The 23671-nt window shown below is 36.3% G+C and overlaps 1 protein-coding gene across 3 annotated transcripts in view; it reads right to left on the bottom strand.

Annotated features, from left to right (window-relative positions):
• ROCK2 (Rho associated coiled-coil containing protein kinase 2) overlaps positions 1 to 23671 on the bottom strand; it is a 93382-nt gene that overhangs the window by 8070 nt on the left and 61641 nt on the right. For 2 of the 3 annotated variants that reach the window (XM_048938324.1, XM_048938325.1), the window contains exons 6-29: positions 23335 to 23479; positions 20061 to 20199; positions 18295 to 18386; positions 17354 to 17513; positions 16629 to 16692; positions 14827 to 14906; positions 14520 to 14568; positions 13836 to 13971; positions 13645 to 13736; positions 13147 to 13393; positions 12731 to 12837; positions 11988 to 12147; positions 10749 to 10909; positions 8893 to 9077; positions 7796 to 7865; positions 6341 to 6444; positions 5998 to 6184; positions 5595 to 5688; positions 5374 to 5468; positions 4617 to 4796; positions 4219 to 4387; positions 3674 to 3850; positions 1425 to 1495; positions 370 to 458 (exon numbers count right to left, since the gene is read on the bottom strand). In XM_048938324.1, the coding sequence (XP_048794281.1) occupies positions 370 to 458; positions 1425 to 1495; positions 3674 to 3850; positions 4219 to 4387; positions 4617 to 4796; positions 5374 to 5468; positions 5595 to 5688; positions 5998 to 6184; positions 6341 to 6444; positions 7796 to 7865; positions 8893 to 9077; positions 10749 to 10909; positions 11988 to 12147; positions 12731 to 12837; positions 13147 to 13393; positions 13645 to 13736; positions 13836 to 13971; positions 14520 to 14568; positions 14827 to 14906; positions 16629 to 16692; positions 17354 to 17513; positions 18295 to 18386; positions 20061 to 20199; positions 23335 to 23479 (3053 nt within the window). The remainder of the gene's footprint in view (positions 1 to 369; positions 459 to 1424; positions 1496 to 3673; positions 3851 to 4218; positions 4388 to 4616; positions 4797 to 5373; positions 5469 to 5594; positions 5689 to 5997; positions 6185 to 6340; positions 6445 to 7795; positions 7866 to 8892; positions 9078 to 10748; positions 10910 to 11987; positions 12148 to 12730; positions 12838 to 13146; positions 13394 to 13644; positions 13737 to 13835; positions 13972 to 14519; positions 14569 to 14826; positions 14907 to 16628; positions 16693 to 17353; positions 17514 to 18294; positions 18387 to 20060; positions 20200 to 23334; positions 23480 to 23671) is intronic. The other variant, XM_048938326.1, reaches the window with a different exon arrangement.

Here is a 23671-nt window from a genome sequence, read left to right as displayed (position 1 = left end):
TCTGTTCAGACTCCAGCCTTCAAATAGCCAAAATCTGTGTTTGTTAAGGAAATAAATTAATTACAGAACCCACCTATAAGCATGCATTGTAGTGAAAATGTACAAACACTGAAAACTATAGCCTCTCAGCTTCAGATTTCTTAACATTTCTTGCTACAGTGTGTGTGAGATACGTCTAGCTGAGCTAGTGAAAGCACTTCCCTTATGCCAGTTGAGCGCTCTGTGTTGGCTAACAAACATCTAAACAGAGCTAAGTGCAAAAGTACACTCCAACTGGCACTGTGATACAAGGCCACATCTTTCTAAAAGGCCTTTCTGACAAAGTCCACCTGCAAACCAGAGGAAGCAATCTTGTGTGCTAATACTCACTCTATGTCTAATACCATATAGGGATTGGATTGCTCTTTATCTTGTTCGCTGTCGTAGAAAAGGATCTTCTTACTGCTTACAATTACATACTGTTAGGAGGCAGAAAAGAATAAAACGTACATTATAATCCAACTGATCACATCAAAGATGTGACAGAAATATTTTTCTACAGTTTTGAATGGTAGCTAAAAGCATAATAGTAGTACTGTATCTTGACTCCATACTTTGTCAGTAAATTAACTGCACTATGAAATTTTACTACCTGATGCATTAGTTTACATTGTCATATTAGTTGGTACTTAAACAAATGTAAGCATCTGCGAGGAGATCAAAATGAAAGTAAGAGAGAGATTAACTCAAAAATTTTTAGTTTCTAATTTACAGATTTAATTTTCTCTCAGAGCAGCAGCAATTATCGTCTTAGGATGCCTATTTTACATGTGCAGCTCACAACTAATAGGCATCACACTCACAAAGTTCAGAAAATCAGGTACCCCTAAGAACTCAAATTTCTAGAACTGTATCCAGAATGAACAGTTTGGCTGAGCAAACTGATATAAACGGCATCGGTTTCTCTTTGGGCAAAGACCACCAAAGAGGCTACTGAAAAGCAATCAGCAAGCGAGGGTTGTACAGAGCAGATGCACAGCCGTTAGTTTTCTCTCTTAAACAAGGAATTTGTGAAAAGCATGTTTCCAGTCCGTAATGAGTTCTAGTTACATGATGCTGTTGAGAACATACAAATGTCTGAAGTCTGTAAGCAGCTGTTTTCAGCTCTGGTAGGACAAAAAAAATGCCTTAACAGAATTATATGTTCAGAGAATGGCTTAGGTTGGAAAGGACTTCTGAAGTTCATCTGGTCCAACTTCTGTAACCCTCAGACATAGCTACATATAAGCTACTATACTTTTTATACTTTTATACTATACACTTAAGTAATTACAAGAATACGTATTGAAGAAAGTGCTGAAAATCTGCAGCGAAAATAAAATCCAAACTACACATGAAACAATAAGAGATTGCAAAAAGAACATTGTTGTATTATTATTGTTTACCTTTTTAACCCAACCAAATTTTTTAGTGTTATTTCGAACAGGTAGGGATAACCAGCCTTCCAATCTTGATTCTGGAAGAACAAAACAAAACAAAACAAAACATACAGTGAAGAACATAAATATTCACAAAACATTCTTTTTGAGCCTACTGTGCATTTAAAAATATGCACTGAAGATCAATAAAAAAGTAACAGAGCAAAGCTGAGAACATATAACATCTGGCAGAGTTTATCGCAGTAAATTTTCAGAAATCAATTAGTGTATTCCCCCATACAGCAATAACAAACACTGTGATTACAATAAACTAGTAGGTAAGAGGAAGAAGGGGAAGAGCAAACTTGCAGTGATACCACACACATTCCCTTAATCATTATTACTGTTATTTCTAAAGACTTCTTTAAAAGTCTATCAACCTTTAAGACTTAGAAGAATGTTTCTAAAGATATTAGTAGACCACGCAACATCCAATTATATATAAAAGACAAAACAGAGCAAAGTACCACCACCAATAAGCCTATAAATAAACCTCTCTACTCGGGGTAAAAATTCAGAAGTTTTATATTCTAATTCATATCTTTTTTTTTGCACTATGAATTTCTCCATATTTCTAATTGTGCCTAAATCTCCTAGAATTTCTATTCCAGAGTGAGTAATTTTTGGCTAAGCCCTAGTCCTTGCCTAAATTCAACTGCCCTTTCTTGTGATATTTAATGCTACACCATTGCAACAGTCAGATGCCCCATCCCTGGAGGCATTCAAGGCCAGGCTGGATGTGGCTCTGGGCAGCCTTGTGTGGTGCCTGGTGACCCTGCACATAGCATCTAGTTGAAACTAGATGATCACTGTGGTCCTTTTCAACCCAGGCCATTCAGTGATTCTATATTCTATGATACGATATGATCCTATGACATCTATCTACAGCATTAACTCCTCAACTGTTGTTTGATGTACACATTTCAGTAGTAACCCAAAGCCTGCCAGGATCAAACTGCCCACGCGCTCGGTGACACGTACTATCTTGTAGTCTTAGACACTATTTTTCACAGTACCCCTATATATAGCAGTTTCTATCCAGTGTGGGAAGGAATTTTCCCCTTCCCTCTCTGAGTTAAAAATTCTGAAGCCATTAACATTGACAACCATTAAACCATTAAAGGACATGCCCTGCAACTGCAAAAGCTATTTTCTTTCTCAAGAAAGGGCACTGGCAGACTTGTGCCCACATTTAATGTAGGTTAACAAACAACGATTAAGGTATTCGTAGAATTTCTGTTATGCCTACAGAGACTTGAAGAATATTCCAACATTTTCCCAGTATGTTTGTAAGCATCAGGAAGAAATAAAACCCCACAACATCCTATCTCCAATCTGCTGTTAGAAAATAGTCCTAGTTTAGACATGATTGTACTTTAGAACAAAATAAAACCATGCACATACCACAGCAACAGCTAACAAGGAAATTTTATATAAATACTTAGTGATTCTTTTAGCAGAGAATGAAATAAGCAGAAGACAGGCATTACGCTTTACTCCAGTTTGAGGAAATAATGTCAGTACTCCAAGACAAGTTCTGCCTTTGATTGAAAGACATTCACAACTTAGAAGTGCCCCATGTAAAATACAGAAATGTGAATGTAATTAGAAAATCCCATCTCTGATATTAACACTAGGCAGAAATGTTACTCAAGACAGTGCAGTCATACGGAAAGGGTACAGAACTAATGAAACAAAGTTCTGTTTTACCAGAGCTGTATAATTTCATTATATTCTTTATGCATCAGGAAAAACAAATTTAAATAAATTTTATTTTCCTTACAAAAAAAAAAACTGAATATAAGATTCAATGCAAGGAAAAAAAAAAGTTAACATTCAGAAGACTGAATTTCTATGACCAAGCAATGTACATTTAGAGTGTGAGGGCTGACATATCTCAACACTTCAGTGAAACACAAAGATTTGACTTTCTGGTATCCTAGGGTCATGCAGATAGCTGAAGATAGTGGGCATAGTCTTCCTCAAGATCAAGACAATAAGGATTTATTCAATGCTTTAATAAAAATAGGGTTTTATAAATGGCAATGAGCATCTATAAACATTTAGATAAAACAAGCCAATTACTTCATGTAAATTTTTCATGTAATTACTTTGCTTACTGCCATTTTTTAAAGTCATGTATTAGTAAATGTTAGTTTTGAAATTGAAAAAAAGGAGCAATAAAGACAACACCGAGCATGTCTCAGGGATGTCACCTGTGCTATCAACTTCTGTAGGGCTGTGAGAACAAGACAAAGGTTCTTCTTCTGAGTCAGAATCAGAATCGAGAAGCATGCGAGAACTGGAAGGCTTAGTGGCAATACTGACAGAGGTGGAAGAGTGCTTGTAGGTAAAAGACATGGATTCCATAGTGTGGGACTGAGTGATATGGACTAAACATAAAGAATAAAGGAGGAAAAAGGTAGAAAAGAAGTCAAAACAGTGTCCCTAAAAAGAGTATTAGTTTTACATTTAATCACATAACAATTGCAAATAGACCAGTATAATAAGATGAAAAAAGGATTAGTTTCAATGTCAGACAATACTGTTTTTTAAAGACACATCTTTAAATAAATTTAAGAATGAAGTATGATTACTGATAGAAGTAGTTAGTGCATGGATAGTGAACTCTATCAAAGCATTGGTCAGTGATAGAAACACATTAAGATAAAAAGCCCCAGAAATATCAAATACTTCAGTTTCCATGGTAAAACAGATAAAAAACCCAATTCAAATAGGAATATTAATATGAATAACATACCAGGGAATCCATCATCTGCCTCAGCATCTCCAGGCCCGCTGCCTATGCTACTGTTGTCTAGACCAATGTGTAATGACTGTAGTTGTGACCGAAGCTGTTCAATGTCACTGTCTTTGCTGTCCAGAGTCATCTGGAGCTCAATTCGTATCTGACTCTCTTCTGCTATTTGCTGTAAGGATAAAAATAAAGGTTTCCTATTGTCACAATACTCTGCTTCTCAAAGAAAACTTGAATTTAAAATCATGGAGGTTTTGCAGTCAGTCTCAATACATGTGCTGCACCTTTCTTTCGATCGAGGAAATTCAGGAATAGAGACTGTATACACTACAAGACCAACCGATTTCACTAAGCATTACAGAAAATGGTATCAATGTTTACACTTGTTAAGAGGATCTTACTGCCTGCATTTCATTGATTTCTTTCTGATACTTGATCATCATTTGTGTTAACTTCTCTCGTTCAGATTTCAGTTCCATATGCAGTTTCCTATTTTCCTTCTCCTTCCGCCGTACGTCGGTGTCAGCTCCACGTTTGACTGGACCCTTCCGATTCATGATCTCAGCCAATTTATTCACAGCCTTCCCATGAGGGAAACAGAAGCAAAAAACAAACAAATAAATACAGAGTTATGCTGCAGAGAAATAGTCTTCTCCACTACCTGTAATCAAGCATTTTTAATCTGTGAACTAAGATCTCTGCATATCTGGTAGTAGAAAGTTACTTGCATTAATCAAAACTGAATAAAGGTAATGCTGCCATTTTCACTTTAAACAAATGTTTCTTTAGAAGACTTCTACTCATTTAAATGCTCTTCAGTTTCAATTAGCTAGTGGATGAAAATGCCACTTACTGTTAAAAACATCTGATACGAAAATCAGAATTAACATTTTATGGTAATTACAGAGGAACCTAAATCAAGTGAAAAATTCATTTGAGTGAAATCAAGACTTATGTTGGTGGACTGCATGAAGATTAGGACTTTCTCTGCAATAACTGAAGAGGATGCAATTTCACTACTTAGCTGAGGCAAAAAAAGATAAATTTGACATATTTTACTTCATCACGAAAAGAATGAAGTGCTAAGTTTGTTAGTAAAAATATGAACACTTCATTATTAAATCATCGACACTTATTTCTTTGGATATATTTGCTTACCTGGGTTTTCAGTGTTCTTTCATTCAACAGTTGTTTTTCAAACTGTGCTTTAATATTTCCTATATTTGCTTCTTCTTCTTTTAACTTTGCAATTTCTGTAACACGGTAATTTAAACAAACAAACACAAAGATATAAATGAAAGCACATTACAAAAGAAAATAGTATTTTTAGAACCAAACTATGGGCATAACGAATTGTATTTGGTTCTGAGAATACATACGTTCTTGTTCCTCCTTCAGTTTATTGTTTAGTTCTTCTTTCTCATTAGCAAGATTAGCCACGTCGCTTGTTAGTGTTCTATTTGCTTCCTCCAACTACAAACAAAAAGTACATGTGACCATATGTCTAAAAATCAATGACATATGAAAACACTGCAGCACAGAAGGAGATGCTTCAGACAGAAACCAGAACAAGTGTAAGATGACCAGCACAGGGGCACAGAAGAGATACAGGGAAGAAACAGGGTAAAAGATACATATATATATATTTATATTTAACTAGTTAATTCAAAGAAAATAAATAGTTAAATGCGTAACATATTTAAGTGTGCTAAACTACAATGGATAACTCAAATTGCAATGCTCACGTACACCCCTACCAAAATAATGATGTATATTACTCACAGAGGCTATGGTGGCATCCTTCTCAGTAAGCTCCTGTTTATGCCGAGCCATCATTTCTTTAATCTCCAGTTCTTTCATAATCTTCTCTTTTTCCAAATCAGAGTACTGTTCTTCAGCAATGGAACGTGCAAGTTGTTCTGAATCTGCTTTTGTCAAAGTGATTTCTAGCTGTGCTGCCAAGGAATCTCTGCAAATTATTGATACATACTGTTAACTCAAAAAAATGGGAGGTTACTTAAAACAAAACAAACAACAAAGCAAAATAAAATAAACCACCAAACCCCACCTGAACAAAAATAAGAGAAAGCTGCCCTGATCTATATATTAACAGTCCAAGCAGTACCTCTCATCCTGTAACTCTTGTATCTTTTGCTGCATCTCTTTACAAAGTTTGGTCTTTTCCTCACATTCTTCTTTAAGTTCTCGAACTTGTGTCTTATACAGGGTCTAGAATTTGAAGTAGGAAAAAAAAGGATGTGACTTACATAACCTAGCTTGAAGGCACACAAAAATTGATACAAAAGGACATGGTATGCTGTTCTTTAACCATATGCTCAGTTCAAGCATAACCATCCAAAGCTTCCTCTACATGTAAGTGGAGGTCATTGAAGGTCATAATGATTCCCAAATATTATTTGCTTTATTTTTTTGTTGTTGCTATTTGCTTGGTGTTCCCTTGTTCTTTCAAACAACAACAAAATAAACACACTCTCCCCCCCGCCCCCCCCCCCAAAAAATCCTGTGTATTTGGATCAGGTAGATGAATGAGATCTAATTTATACATTTGTAAGCATACTGTATAAAGCTGGCAAACTGAATTTTCTTTTCTCTACTATTTTAAAATAGAAACAGAAATAGATTAGGTAGAGCTTGGATTTTAACCATACAATTGCACTGTAACAACTTGAGAGCCCAAGAGGAAAAAGACAAAAGAGGAAGAGAAAAATAGGTCAGGGAATACAAACCTCGAGCTATACAGGAAATTAAAGAAAAATTACACTGCTCTGTATGCTAAGAATGGCTGATTGACAGATAACTGCCAGTGGATTTAGTGCAAGGCTTTCATGATGAAGTCCCTCAGGATTCTCTCTCTGGTCCATCCAGAGCAGTCAGCTGACTTGAACCTTCCTTTTTTTCCTCTCCTTTGACATGTGCAGTTTTTGACCAGCTATTCATCCTCCTTACTGATATAAAGACCACAGTAAAAGTGTGAGTTTCCTTCAATTCTCAAGCAAGACCCTTGGCCTTTTCTTTTAGTATGATTGGCAGTGCACTAGTAATTTAAGTTAACCTTTTTATGTTAGTGATTATTTCTAACAATCCCTATTTATTGTGCCTATTACACTGAAGCAAAATCTCTCAATGGATCTTTGCAAAGTTTGGTTATTATGCAATAACTTTCTTCTAAGCCTTAAATGCACGTGTTTGGTAATGCCATATGATTGTTTCAATACAGCTTCAACGCTGCCTGGACCAGACGTTGAATGCAAAAGTCTTGAAACGTCCAGAAAATTATTTGCATTATGGAATGAGCTGCTCAACTTCTTCCTTCCCCTAACCTGTGCTTGGGATGCCCTTCCAAAGCTGGTCCATTTCTTAATATGAACTCTTTCGTTCCGCTTACAGATCAAGAGCAAGGAGTGGTAACAAGGCTGCAGTCAAGAAAGAAGGCAGACCCAGGAAAAAGAATTAACTTTGAATTAGAAGGATGAAGTGCTTCATGGCTGAGAGAAAGAGAAAAGATAACGTTATATCTAATGAACAGATTGGTATAAAAGTAATGAAACGTAATACATACTGAGAAATACTGCTCAGCTTCAAGTTGGTCTTGAAGCTCTTTCATTTGTCCATCTGCATCTTGACGTTCCCTAGAAAGTAATAAAATACATAAAAGAAAAGATATGAAGATTCCAAACTAGAAAATGTTTGGATGCAAGAAATGGCTGCATTCACATTCTTTATATTCTGCAGTTCAACCTGAGTCTTTGTCAGTTTAATACAGTTATCATACTAGCTACAGCAGTGTCACTGATAAAGCAAACAGCCACTGATAGAATGTTATTTCCATGTAAAACACCACTGATCTGACAGATTGTTTTGAGTTTTGCTAGAGAACAGTCTCTGAGAACTTCTTTGTCAGGAATCACTTCTTGAATTCACCTATTAAAATAACTCAGAAAGTCACTCAAGTCACATAAAAAAAAGATCAGCAATGTAGCAGAAAAGATTTCCACCATTATTTTGTTATGGCAATTGCCACATTCAGCTTTCTGCGTGATTAACTGCATCTTGCTTGAAGAAAAGATGAATCAAAACATAAGCCTTCAGAAGTCATAGAAGACCAAAGCCTAAGTTACACATGATCTACACACTCAATTTGTTTGTTTGTTTGTTTGTTTTCTGTCACAGGAATGTTGTTGGTGTAATTTTTTAAATAGTTATTAAATTATATAATATAATATATAATATATTACTAAATAGTCAAATTATTCACTGTAAGAACCTGAAGAATTGCTAGGACAACACAATTCCTGTCTACCTGAAGCTCAGCAGGTTGATTAAACATCCTTAATACAGGATATTTCCCCTGCTTACGCTTCACAGCTCTGTATTAGCATTACTGGCCAACTCTGATAAGCTCTCTTAGACTGCCAATACTTTTTGCAATAAATTAATTACCTGAGCATTCTGCTAAATCCATGGTTCTTAACTCCTCCAATTATTCTGAACTCCTCCAATTATTCTGTTCTCCCCACCCCTCCCCCCCCCCGTTTTCTTTTACACTTTCTTCTCTTATTTTAGGTTTTCAGCACAAATCTTGAAGATCAATGGCTTTTACGAAAACTACAAATCAACAGTACTTCAAAAAAAGTAAAACAGAGCAACTCTGCTCACTTGCGGAGTTCATTATTTTGTTTCTCCAGACTTAATTTGATTTCCTGAAGATGGTTATTCTCCTGTTTTAGCTGCTTCTCTGACATTTTTAAGGTGTTGACCTGTTGTGTTTGCATCTTGAGGTCATTTTGAGTGAGACAACGCTTTTGTGTTTCTTGCTCTATTTTTAAAGTCAGGTTTTTAACCTACAAAATAAGCAGAAACCAGAGGGTTAATAATCTACACAGGGAAGTAACATGCAAACAGTGTTTCTTATTGACACTTCCTATATAATTTGCTCCAAATCTAATGCCTCCTATTTATTTCCATGGAAAGTACAGAAAGTGAGAGGAAAATCACACTGTACAACAGAGGAAATTCTCAGCTACTACTTTTCAACATCACCACCACCACCACTAGCTGTGAATTTTTGCAAGTGATGAACAAGAGCCTGCATACTCCATTCACAAAAATCTGCACTAGTGGAGGTGACTGCTTCACTGCTGCTACGACAGCACTGTTGCTAGGAAAATGCTACCCATGCTGTCCATCTTTCATCGGCCCAAACAGATGTAAGTCAGAACATGTCAAATCTGGACTATATACAGTGTGTGTGTGGTAGGACGGTCCAGCTAAGACTGGCAATGTGTTCCATAGTCTTCAGACTGGTATGGAGCCTGGAGTTATCTTGTTGCAGGAGAAAGATTGTCTTCTCTGACCTGACTGTAAGTTCGAGCTGTCAGCTTAGTCAGTGTTGCAATGTTAAGGCCAGAGGTGATGGTTTGTCTGTGTTCCAGGAAGTCCAGAAGTATCACTGCTTTCCTAACCCAAAAGACAGGGCACATCAGTTTACCCACTGAGGGCTGCATCTTGAACTTTTTTTTCTATGAGGAATTCACATGTTGCCTCACCATGGACTGCTGTTTTGCCTCTCACTTGTAGCGTGACACCACATCTCATCACTGGAAATGATGTGATCCAGGAAGTTCTCACCTTTGGCCTTGTATTGGTTTAATAGGTCTTGACAAAGTTGCACACAGTGTTCCTTCTGCTCCTGTGTGAGCATTCATGGGACTCACCCAGTGTAAACTATGCAATATTGCAATGCTGCCGCTAATGTTTCAAATGCAGTGAAGCCAACATCCAGCTCCAGACACAATTCCCTAATTGTAATCCTCAGATCAAGATTCATTCTGTGGTATAACAGCAGTGCATGGCCATCTTGAATGTAGCTTAGCTTCAACATCACTGTTGCCACCGCTGAAAGACAGCAACCACCACCTTACGAGCTCACATCCGCTGTTTGATCTCCAGAAACATTCAGCAAGTGTCAGTGAATGTCAATGGGTGCATTTTTTTCTGCATGGAGGAATTCCATGAGCCTTTGCTTCATAAGCACTCCCATGACAAATGGCATTTTGTCAGACTGCACCAATTCTGCCATCTGTCACGTGGCAGAAATGTTCAACCTCTACTGCTATACCACCAACATCCACCTATGACATTGTGGGTCAACACAATAAAATAGGAGGCATTACTTTTGGAGCAATCTTCATACATTATTGTATAACATGCACACATTTTTTAATAGATAAATCCATTTCCTGAATAAAGTTATTAGTTCACAATAAAAACCTAGTCTTTCCATGTGTCAATTTCTTAGCATTTTACATTCCAGAATAAAAACTTTGATATCAATAATGCTGGAAAATGAAACCACTCTGTAAAGTTGACTTTTTAAAGCTCCAAATGCAAAGAAGTAAGAATTACTGCCATTTATATTCACAAACACCCTAAATATGGCTATAACAAAAGGAAAATACAAAGACATTTAAAGCTAGCTTCCACTTAAGACTTCCTTTGTCCCCGTTACATACATCTTCATTTAGTTTATCCTTTTGCCTAAGGAGTTCGTTTATTTTCTGCTGTGATTGTTTGAGATCACAATCCAACATGGAGCGCTGCTTTTCAGCTTCTAACAATCGATTTTCCACTTTTTGCTTCAAAGCTCTCTCTTCCAAAAGTTTCTTCTCCATTTCTGTGAAGAAAGAGATTTAAGGTCAGCCTGCAAATGAATCACTGCAAAACAGGGAGTTTAAAGGGGTGAGGGAGGTGAGGAGGAACATCTACCCACACTAACTAATGGTTGTCAGTTATGACAGAGACTGCTGAAAAGTGGTTCATTATATTTTTCACGGTAAACTGTGAAAAAGCATCCCAGAGGATTCTTTGCACACATTTCTGCCTGAGAACTATTACTTACTCTTGAGTTTCAATATAAATTCCTGTTTATTTTCAATATATTTGAGAGGGATAAAAGAGTGGCTTTCCTCTTAAAAAAATATTTTCTACCTATAGATCAAGTATTGCTTTGACTGTGATAATCTGAAATCAATTAGAGAGTTGAAGCTGTTGAGAAAACTGATGGACCAAGTGACTCATATGGTACATCTGAATCTTTCTGCTTTTTTGGAACATCTGCAAGCTCAACATTTTTGTTAACGTTCTGCATTTGGAAGGATAAGATCCGTAGGTTATTTTTTAAGCACTTGGAGTAACCATAAGCAATTTAATTCAGAAATAAGAACCATCTTCTGGAATCATCTACTAATTATCCCTCTCTCTAGGACATTTTAATTGTTAGGAGATACACCAGAATATGCACGGTGACTATGGAAGCCTAGCGAAGGCTTCACTATGTCTAACAATATCTAGTAATCTATTTAAATTTTTAAGCTGTTGACATATATTTTATTTAGAAAGAGATTTAACAACACTGACAAAGGACACACATAATCTTCTGAAAATCTTTCCAACAGTTTTAATAATATAAATTTAATAATACCCTAGCTCAGAATACCATAACACAGAAAATGGATTAGTGATGTTGGCAACAGGAATTCTGTTGCACTCAAAGAGACTAAAACTGCCTGCCTTTAACCTAGAAGATCATAAACAGGAGGATTACAACTGATTTACAAAGCTAATTATATTTTAAAAAGAACAGGGGAATAGAGAAAACATAACTACGTTTAAACTTCTACTATCATTAAAAAATTCTATTATCGACCCTCAATAATTTATGCTTAAGTCTAACTGTGATGTCAAATACAGACCTTTCATGGCTTCAGATTTTGCCTCCTCTATAGATTCATAAATCTTATTTTTGTCTGCCAGTCGTGCTTTTGTGGCTTTATGTTCAGCTTCCTCTTGCTCAAGGTTCTGCTGCATAACTTTGAATTTGTATGTCATATCTATTTCCATGTTGCTCTTTTCCTGTTAAACAAGAAAAGGGCATTAAAATAAAATATTAAATACATCAGGTTAGATACGAAATTTCAGACAACAGTAACATACTGCTTGGAAGTATGAAGACACAGCACAGATCCTAAGGTCATTGGAATTCACTTCTACTACCCATAGAAAAGCATCGATAAAATGCTCTAGAAGTACGCAGTGAAATTCCCAGTTGCAAAATATTGTAGAATTTATTCTAAAAGATATTAGCAAAGCCTTTTTTTTTTTTTTTTTCCTAATAATTTCTGGCAATACTGAGAGTTTAAAAAGGTCAGATTTCATAGCAAAAATGAAGTGCTACAGCTTCATGATTAAGCTATACATTGGTGTACATTACTGTAAACTTTACAAATATAGTGAATTGAAATCATGAGGGAAATCAGGTCTTCTTTCCCCACTTTTCAAACTTCCAAAACAATGAGAAAAATCCACAGAAAAAGAACTGATGCTGAAAACAAGGCTTAATTTCTCAAACTTTTTCTCCATGTCTCAATTAAGAAAATCCCAACCGTAAGAATCTCACAGGAATGTACCACAAATGTTCACTAGGAACTGCTGTTACCTTTTCTAAATCTGTAAGTTTTTCCTGCAATTGCCTTTTCTCCATTTCTAGTTTGGCTAATGCACTCTTTCCATTTTTCACTTCTTCTTCCAGGCTTGATATTCGACCTAAAAAATGAACGAAACATTAATGAGGCTGGGTAGTCTGTGAAAAAACATGTACTGTATCTACTTACTGATAAAAAGCTCTGGTTCTAATTGTTAAGATCTTCACAGTGGTTTTAGAAATCAGTAACACACTTTCATCTTAAGTATCTCCCCACTTGTTTTCTCTGTAATGCATGTTCTAACTTAAATAGCATTGTATAAAACAGCTCTCAATTTAGTTTCTGTCTGAAACTCAAATAACATTACCAGAATGTGTTTTTATTTCTGAAACCAGAAATAAGCTTAACTTCAGAACACTTGTTGCAATACCTTGTAAATCACTGATAATCTCTGATCCATGACTTCGATCTCTCCTTTCTGATTCTAGAGCTGACTGAAGATTGAGAAAGTCCTTCTCCAGTTTGAGTTTAGCATTCTCTAGCAGGCAGTTCTTATCCTGTAGTTCTCGATTATTAGCTTCCAACTGCTGGATTTGCTTTGTACTTTCAGTCTGGTTCTTCCTTAGCCTGGCTGCAGTTTCAGACTCCGATCGCAGCAAAGAATTGGCCTCATCCAACTAGGATTGATAAAAAGATACTTTAGAATAAACAACTAAATTGTAACATCTACCACCGCCTTTATAAAATATTAGATTTAACAGATTAAAGAAATAAGGGGGTATTTCAAGATGACTTCTGAATATGAATACATGACAAGAAAGAACAGCTTTTAGAATTCCATTACACGTTCAAACCCCCATCATTACCAATAAAATCTGAACTTCAGAAAGCGATTACTTTAAAATATACATATATAAAGTTGGCGTGCCTGTCTTTGTAGTTGATTGATTTTCTCATTGGATATTTGAGAGTTCTGATTCCTCTTTTTTAAATCTTCAAGCTGATCTTTCAAACTGTTAACTAAAACAAAAACAATTCAGTTAATCACTGTAGTGAAAAAGTTTTTCTCTTTTAAAAACCTACATCAAAACAGAGCCCTTCAAGCAAGGTTCAACATACCCTCGTTTTCCAAATTGCGTTTCTTATCTGCTTCATGTTCTGCTTTTCTCTGGTATTCTGTATTCTTATGCTGAAGAAGAGCCTTCTCCCTTTCTAGTTGTCTGACTGCAGACTCTACATTTTTCCTTGAAGTTATCTGGATATATTTAAAAGAGCAAAACAAATCGCATTTGTTATGTGAAGAATCTTGGCAATCTTAAAGTGATTAAAAGACAGTTTACTTCAAAGTGGAAAAAAGACACGTGCCATCTGCTTCCTGCAAACACAGTGCATCGGAACATCTGAACAAGTTCATCCCTCCTAGACCAACTAGAGCCAGGAGCTTTTATCAATCTAAGACTGTATGATGGGTTGCATTCAACAAATGCTGTAACCTGCCTAGCAGCCATGAAACATCCATGTAGTGTAAAATCTCAGCATGCACCTGTATGAACAACACATCACATTCCACATGTCCTCTGTAGATAGGATACATGTGCAGTAGGCATTAAGGTGCAAAGCTGTGCAAAATACAGTCCTTTTACTGACACAGTTAGAACACACTTGGAATGCCAACAAATCAGCTGGTGTTGCCAACCTGCCATAAATACACAGCTACCAAAAATAATTTGCTGGTTCCTAAAGAAAAAACTCAGATACAAATGCTGGCGTTTTAATTCCAGTAATTAGTAACTACTGACTTACCTCTTCATCTAGCTCTTTCACTATCTTCTCTAAACGAGTATTAGCAGATCTGAAGGAATAAGAGAAATATTTTTAAACCCTATTGACCACACACAAAAGTAGGGTGTTTGGATATGTTCAATTAATTTTTTTGCAAGATATTCTATTTTCAGCAATCACATTAAACGTCTAGGGCTGGGAAAGTCACTCAAACAATAGAGACATTCTTATGGAAGTACAGAGATAAGCAGGCAGTGGGGGGAGAGGCCAAACCGTTGTGTAATAATATTTCTTTACAAACATACCAAACACATCGAAACAATCTCACCTGTATTTCTGTTCTAGTTCATCTTTGGCTTGCAATTCATTACTGAGTTGTTCTTCTAACTTGCTTAGTTTTTTCTGAAACTGAGTAAAAAAGTCAAAAAAAGCATGGTCTTTAAGTAAGACTGTTATCACATGAAAAAAGTATAAAGCAGCTTAATAACAAAAAAAGGGAAAGCATGGAAAATTAATTTAACCGTTTTTTTAATTCATCAACAGACGGTAATTTCTCAGCAGAAGGTTATTTCATCTCTATTTCTCACCATTACAAGTTATTAATCTTGATTTTTATGATATAACATTTGCTGCATGCTGCATTACAGCAAACAATCACACAATCACATACCACAGAGTGACAGTCATAAAATTTCTTTAGGCAAATAATGTTGCTTCTGGTCATTTGCTGTATTCTTTCCCTGCCTAGAGTCTGGAGCACAATTTTTGGGACAGTCTCTTCTATACATGATTTAAAAATTAAAATGGCATATAACCAAACTGGACAATATTCAGAGAACATTACGAAACGTGCACCATGATCTCACAGACAGAGGAATTCTTTCACAAGCAGAAAATTAGAAACAGTTTTAAAATTTGGGAATGTTTTGTTGTGCTTAATATAAAAAAGATATGAATCAAATACCCCCAAATTCAAAAAACTAGATTATAAAACATGAATTTGGGAATTGCTTCACATCTTCAGGCCTTCAAACATTTCTTTTCCTCCTTCATCCCTATTCTACTCCGCACATACAACATGCAAAATCATAACATCCCCAAAACAGGGACACTGAAAAGGACATCAAAACCGAGAGACTCACTGCTTGAGAAAATGAGAATGAAAAAACTTGTCAGAAGTGAAATGCAAAATTTTAACAACTGTCACAATAGAAAGCAAATGTGAGAAACATGAAACTGTATTTGAAAGAACGATTACTTTTTTTTTATTTAAAGGGAAACTAAGACTTTTATTCACCAATGACAGGAAGGAAAGACGTGGAGCCCAATAAACATCCACGTTTAAATTTATGTTGTTCATTACACTACGCCTTTCCTTTCCAAAGTTTAACAATTAAGTAAGTTTTAACAAACGTTAACAAACTACGCTTGAATATTACAAATGGTTCAGTGTGGTAATGAAGTAAGCTAAATACATGAAAAATTAGTAGCATTCTCCTCTCACCTGCATATTTAAATTCAGTTGGCGATCTTGAAAAGCTCAATAAACAAGCTTCACACACTCACTTCAACTGAGAGAAAGATTTATGCTCAAAAACATTCCTTTGTCACTATAGTTGACAACTTAATTTTCCAAACTCTGGATAAACGTGCCACAAACCGCAGCGCACAGCCAAGAACTACAACCTTTCCAAGGGCGATGCTGTCTGGGGCAAACAGAGCCCTACACATTTGTTTTCAAACCAAATTGTAAATGCCAGAAGAATCAGAGAGAAATGTGTACTCATTCATCGTCACAGCACGGTACCTGTACATTCGAGTACAACAGTTCATTCAGAAGCTGCTACAGACACTTCACTGTTAACGGTTTGGTGCATAAACATCGACAGTATTTAATGATATATCATGTTCACACAAATTAAGTGGCAACTATTTGATTCCTTTCATAATTCAAATATATTCACCCCCTTGCTGTCCTCTAGATAGAATTCATCATTTTTATTGAGGAGCATTAAAAGAGTGCTCCCCAGAATATCTGATTCCTTGCTTAAAACTCTGCCTCCTCCTAACAGATTTAACAAAATTAGTTAATCATTCCTTAACACTTACAGGAAAAAAAAAGGCACTAACCTCATTTTTACTAGATTGCACCGATTCATTTTCTCTGCAAGACTGAGAGGAGTCACTTAGCAACCTGTCAAAAACAAAAACAAATCCCTCCTGCCTTTATTCAAGTTTTCAACAACTCTGGCAACCTCGCCAAGAAACACATTTCAATCGTTTCTCTCAAGCCTTATTTTGTCCTGACTGATTCTCAGAATGAAGCCTGTTTTATTCCAGTGAATCAGAATGATTTGAGCCTTTTTAAAACTAAGACTAATGTTTGAGACATTTTCAAGTCCATATCAGCTTATCATTTTTACTTAATACCCAATTCATTCACATCTATTCAGACACACTGAATATGATTAATCAAACAAGACAAAGGCAAGTAGATAGCAACTGATGTCCTAGCAAGCTATTACACTGCATAAACATTTTTCTGAACACCCAACCCAACAACAAGCAATTTTAGAGCTAAATTACAAACCTAGCAGTTTTTTAAACCTACAACAGATTTTTAAAGACACTATATATTTTTATGCATATAAAAATACTATTTATTTCATAAGAATTATCAAGGTAACCACAACTGATATATTCTACTTAAACTCTGCATCTTCTATCTTTACAATTGAACAGAAATGAATATAAGGCAATGAATAAATTAAGTATCTAGAGTGAAAAAGAAAGGATAGGCTATATGAGAAACTTGCAAGTATATTTCTAAAAATACACATTAAAGTCTCACATACAAATTATCTCTATAGTAGGTAAATCCTATAAAAGGCAGCTGGTTTCCCACAAAGGCTTTGGGGATTGGAAAGGTTTCCACATCTCCTTTGTCATCCTCAATGTCATCAAAATTACTGCTGTCTATATCACTACTAAGCTCAGGAACAACAGGAGCAGCAGCTACAGAAAGGAAAGAAAAGATCAACTTAATTCCAAGATTCAGCCTATGATGTAGGTTGTCCTGCTAGTTAAATGTGTATTAATCATGCAGCAGATCTCTAAATATTACTGTGAATATTTTTTTTTTCTTAAATTGAAGTATTTTCACATTTACATGAGTTGCTTAATACATGGCATATCTTATGCACACAATGTATTTGCAAAGGTCATCACGTTTTAGAATGGAACACTAAATATAATCACCATATTAAGAAACTTCAGTAAATACATCTTTAGAAGCTATGATCAAGCTCATGAATCAAAGTGGTTGGTTTTTTTTTCTTACAGCAATCAAGTTCACAATTTCTTAAACAAAAGGCAATGAAACCAACAAGCCCACTCTCAATGTAGCCTTAGCCACAGATTAAGAAAAAAATTGAAACAAAGAAAAAAAAGACAACCATCAAAACAACAATAACAAGTCAGACAGAAGTAGAACGCAACAAGCAGCCTTTCTGCTTAGATTTCTAAAACACTCAGTTTTGCTATTCAAAACAGAGAGCTATAAATTAAAATAGTAAATATGAGAATACTTTTGGAAAGAAGACATTTCTCTTACTCCTACTGATACAGGTTTAAGAATATAAATGATAAATAAAAAAGTTCAGGCAAAATTCTTGATAGCCAGAAAATATTTACTTAGTTTATACAGCCTTACAGTGTTTTTCATTTGTATTATTACTGTTAAGTAGCCTTATGCAAATATTGAACAAATATACAACTTTCAAGCTAATCTACTTACTCTCTCGGATGTTGTCCCAATTCCACTGGTCACTCTTAAAGAAAGGGTGATGCTTTATTTCTTCTACCCCATTCCTCCCAAGTCGCACGTCCCTGAACATAGCAATTAAGCCAAATTCACGTTAGGAAAAACAGCACTTGTTTTGTTTTTACTACAACTTGCTGTCAGTAAAGATTTTCTGTGTAAAACACATTTATGGTCAAATAAAAGAAAAAAAGAAAGGAAAAACACACCAACCAATGATCCTTAGTTTCTCATATGAAAATGTATTTATATAAAAATATATAATATCCACTCTCCCTGTTACTGCTTAAATGTCCAGAAGTTGGAGTCTGCCACGTGAGGAGAAAAGCAAGAAAGAGAGCACTAAGGCAAAAGCTCAGAAGAAACTCAAAAGAAAAACAAAACGCCAGCACCGTAGGGGAAGAAGAAACTGCCAAGGGCCGGTGTCTGCCAAACCACATGACAAACCTTAAGGCTCAAGTGAAGGAAGGTCTAACTTACTGCACAGAACAGTTATTCAAGGCTGAACTGAAATAAATATTTTAAGAATTCCATCCTCTGCCCCATAAGTAACCCTGACACGTCTTTTGCTGATATTTACAATGAAGTAAATCTCAAGCTCAAAAAGAAACTTCTAGTTCGAGCAAATGAAGTCTCTCTTAAAACTATCTGTGAGAAGAGAACATAAAACCAATGCGTGCAACAGAACTAATAAATCATAGGGTGGATGCTTATTCCTTCTTGTCCCTCTAAGTGCCTCATCACTGATCACGCACACAGAAAGAAGGCATCTGTTTCAAATAAATTGCTTGAGCGCTGCATTAAATATAAACAGGAAGACAAACACACGTAGAGGAAATAAACCTCGCTGCACTCACGTTATTCAATTCTGCTCCTGTTTTCTGTCTGCCCTGCAGCTACTGAGGGTTAGAAACACTTAAAATATATTTTAACTGAGCAGAACAATCCTCTCTGTGAGTATAAAAACCATTATAAGGCAATTCATTCATTTATGATTGTTGGCTTTTTTCCTACTGATCCCTCAATCCCTAGAAGCTGAACATTCGGCTGCAGTCAAACGGAGGTGGTGACACATCATCAATCCGGAGTTAAATTTGAACCTAAGTGTCATTTTCTTTAATCAGAGAAATCTAAGATAACCTCTGCTTTCTGGCACTAAGGAAAATTTAAGAATTCAGGTCAAGAATGACCTTACACAGATTAATATCAATAAAAAATAAAAAAACGCTCAGCTCCATGAAGGGAGAACTCGATGATTTAATTATATCCAGGACAACATCTTTTTTCTCTATTAGCTATACTTGTCAGTTAGTAACACTAGTTAAAAGAGAAAAGTTTGAACATTCTATGAAATTTCAAACAAAGTAGGCAAATATATGCTTGTTTTCATGAAAGTATGTTTTCATTTTTTATAAGCAGCGCCCACTTCATCACAATTTGTTCCCTGCCTTTCAGAGCTCAAAAACTCCTTCCAGCCTTACAGGTTTGCTGCTCTATTTCACACCGAGCCACAGATGGGAGGATTTCTTCAGCACAGAGTACATTGTATCAAGAGCTGCCAGAACCCCTCCAAAAAGTAAAATACAATGCCTAGAAAAATACCCCATAAGAAAAACCCATGTGTGGATGATTTTGCAGAGGAGAATTGAAATTAGTTGGTGTAATGGAAATTGATTTTTACAATGAACATGTGTTAGTACTATCTGAAACAGAAATAGAACCAAAACAACACATGCACATACCTGTCAGTTAAGAAGGCACAGATGAGGTTCTTTGCATGCTTAGAGATTTCTACATCATCTGGGAAATGTAATGAGTTCTTGTGATCCATAATTTTACTGTATGTCCCTACTAAGGAGTCTGCATAAAAAGGAGTATCACCTGGAAATAAAATGGTAAACTGATTGTGATTTTGAATAATGTTGAAGTAGTGTAAGATGAAGACCAAAAAGAGAAGAGGTACAAACTCTACAAGCAATTTTGCCTAAGGCTGTTTTCTAATGAAGGAAACAGAGAATATGCAGGGTACAGAATAATATATACTACTAAAAATGTTCCTGTGACAAAACACCTTCATTACACACTGAATTACACATTACTACCAAAACTTTTGCCCAGTGATTTGTACATTTTACCTGAGTGGTGACCATTCTCTAATTTACACAGTGATGACACTGACATGTAACCATCTCTTCATGCTCTGTCATGGGTGTAAGAGACTGAACCTCATCAACAACTTGCAGATGCACATTCCTTGGAAAGCCTCCACCACTGCTCTCCCAAGAGCATTTCAGAGGCAGGCAGGCCAGCCCTGCCCCTGGAGCTGCCTGGGGAGCCTTCAGAGCAAGTCAGGCACAGCTAAACCTGCACTCACTAATCTTGCTGACTGTCGAATTGTATCACCTTGGGTGTCCATATTAGTACAGCCAGGGCTGAGATTTAAAAAGCCACCTTTTTCATCCAAAGTTCTGAAGCACAAAATTCAATTAATTTTAGTTTATTTACTGACATAAACTTGGCAGCAAATTGAATATGAGCCAAAAGTGTGTTTACAGACAGAAGGTCCAGCTGTACCCTGGGCTGCACCGGGCCCAGCACCGCCACTGTGAGGGGAAGCGTTGCCCTGCTTTGCTCTGTGCTATGCGGCCTCACCTCCAGCACCTCCTCACCTCCAGAGTTGGGCAGTCTCAAATATTCCAAACCATCTCATAGAATCATAGAGTCAAAAAGGTTGGAAAAGACCTCCAAATGCCCACCTGCCACCACCATTTTTCCACAAATACCTCCAGGGAAAGTGACTCAACCACCTCCCTAGGCAATCTCATTGGTGTCTGTTTCATAATAGCAATGTATGTGGGAGTAGATCTGTCTTGAATAGCCTAATTATTTCTAGTTCAGTTACAAGAACCAGAAAAGCTATACAGTTATCTAAGAGAAGCTGCATGTTTCTTCAAACACTGTCAAATGAATCTGATATAAGCCTCAAATACTGTGTTTGCTAACAAAGTCGCTGAAGGGAACCACGTTGGCGCTGTTAGACGGGAAATACAATGCAGATTGGAATACGATGATGAATAACAAATAACCAAAAAAATTACAGGGCACAACTAAGCCCTGTAATTTTCAGTATAAAGGTGAAGCAGATTTCAAAAGCATTTAAAAAAGACTGCGCAGGTAGAAAATCATATTCCCTTCTCAGAGGCAGAAAGAAGCTTGGATTAAAAACAACAAAAAAAAAAGTAATAACACATGAAGACTTCACAAAAAGCCAATAGATGGAATTCAACAGGAGGAGTACAGTGTTAATCACATGTAGGATTCTGACAAGTCCAGAACTGCAACAGAAACAAAACTGTTATTTCACACCCTTCTGAAAGTGTGAAAATCACAGAGCTAATGAAAGCAAAGATTCCAGTCTATAATGTAGAGAAAAAAAATGACATTGAGTACTGAAGGAAAAAAAGTTGTAAAAATAGCATAGATTCAAATATTGTAACAAGATAGATAGCCTGTGGTAGGAAAAATGCATGAAATTTATGAAATGTCAGAAATTTTTCAATACACAACTCCAAATTTTAGGAAAAACTATACCAAATATAAGCCCCCTCAGCTTAGCCACTCATACTGAAAGCCTGGAATAACATCAAGATGACGCAGAGAAATGCAGAAGGATTTTCGTTCCAAACAAGTAGAGGCTCCTTTATATAATTCAGCTCCTGCAAAAACTGTACCTCTCTACTTTCACTTCAAAAGATGTTTTGGTTACAGTAATAACAAAGGGACCATCCTCTCAGATGCAAAACAAAAAAAACCAAAACCAAAAACAAAACAAAACAAACAAAAAAAACCCCAACAAGCCCTGAGAAAACATTTGTGGGCATCTATGTCATAGAATCATAAAATTGCTCGGATTGGAAAAGACCTTAAAGGTCATCAAGGCCAACCGCAACCCAACCATATTACCCTAACTCTAACAACCCTCTGCTACATCATGTCCCTGAGTAAATGTCTAATATTTGAATTACTGAAGAAATTCATTTATTGCTAAAATCGTTTATGAGACTATTAATTACAAAATATATATTTTATACATCAAAATGCTTTAATTCCCAAAGACCAGGAGATTTCAATAGCAGCATATATCAAAGCATCACAGAGGCTGTGGATGCTCCATCCCTGGAGGTGTTCAAGACCAAGTTGGATGCAGCCCTGGGCAACCTGTTCTAGTACCAGATCTTGAGGTTGGTGGTCCTGCCTGTGGCAATGATGTTGGAACTTAATGATCTCTGGAGCCCCTTCCAACCCGAGCCATTCTGTGATTCTATGAAAGCATCGTTCAGGGCTCAGGATGACAGAAACATCACATCTGCAATATCCCCAAAAGATTCTGATTTGTACTTTGAATAATTACATGCACAATTCCCTCTTTCTGTAATTGGGCTGTAATACTGATCTTCTGAGTATTTTAAGTTGCATATGACTCATGTCCTTAACTGATTATATTCTATGTTAGTTGCCATAGCAATCCAGTGTATTTTATTGGAAAATCCTGACACAAGCACAAAAGAAAGAATCAAGCCATAATTCCAGAGACATTTTGACCCATCAGTAACAAATTGCTAGTACTGGGAGAGGAAGAAAAAGAAAACACAAAAACAAACAAAACAAAAGCAGTTCTGTCCTTCCCACTCATTTCCCATCTCTGCATCCCTAACAACTCAATACAGACCTGAAGATGGCATAAGCATTTACTGAGATTGTGAGGTAGGCAATCTGAGATAAAAAATATTCTAAAAATTAGTTTTAAGCTGAACTAAGTCAGAGAACTCCTCAGTGTGCAAACACACAGACAGCATAAGAGAGACAAAGCCAAGGGAACAGGGATGAAACAACTGCATCAACCAAGAGCCAGAAGCTGTTAGATAATGACGTACAACCAGCCCCTAATAGCAAAGCAAAGAGAGGCTCAGCACAGACTAAAACCACAACCTTTTTAGCAGAAGAAATTCTACTTACCAACCAGCATCTCAAAAAGGAAAACTCCTACAGACCACCAGTCACACTCCCGTCCATAATAACCATCACCCCCTTGTGATTTCAGAACTTCAGGGGATATGTAGTCGGGGGTTCCAACAGCCGTGTCACAGCGCACCATACCTGTCTGTGCAACAGCAACAATTCAAACAGCTCCGTTAAAACTGCTGCTCAGTCCTTACACAAAACTTCAGAAAGCCTATTAGTAGACCAGGAAAAAAAAAAAAAAAAGAAAGAAAAATAATAATCCAAAATATTTGGTTTGAGGTACATGTTTGAAAGCTCTGACTTTTATTCCAGAAACAGTCTGAACTGAAAT

Source organism: Lagopus muta, chromosome 2 (assembly GCF_023343835.1).
Source record: "Lagopus muta isolate bLagMut1 chromosome 2, bLagMut1 primary, whole genome shotgun sequence".
NCBI classification, from domain to species: domain Eukaryota; kingdom Metazoa; phylum Chordata; class Aves; order Galliformes; family Phasianidae; genus Lagopus; species Lagopus muta.
Note: the sequence above shows the minus strand (reverse complement) of the source record. Positions and strands in the feature narration are given on the sequence as shown.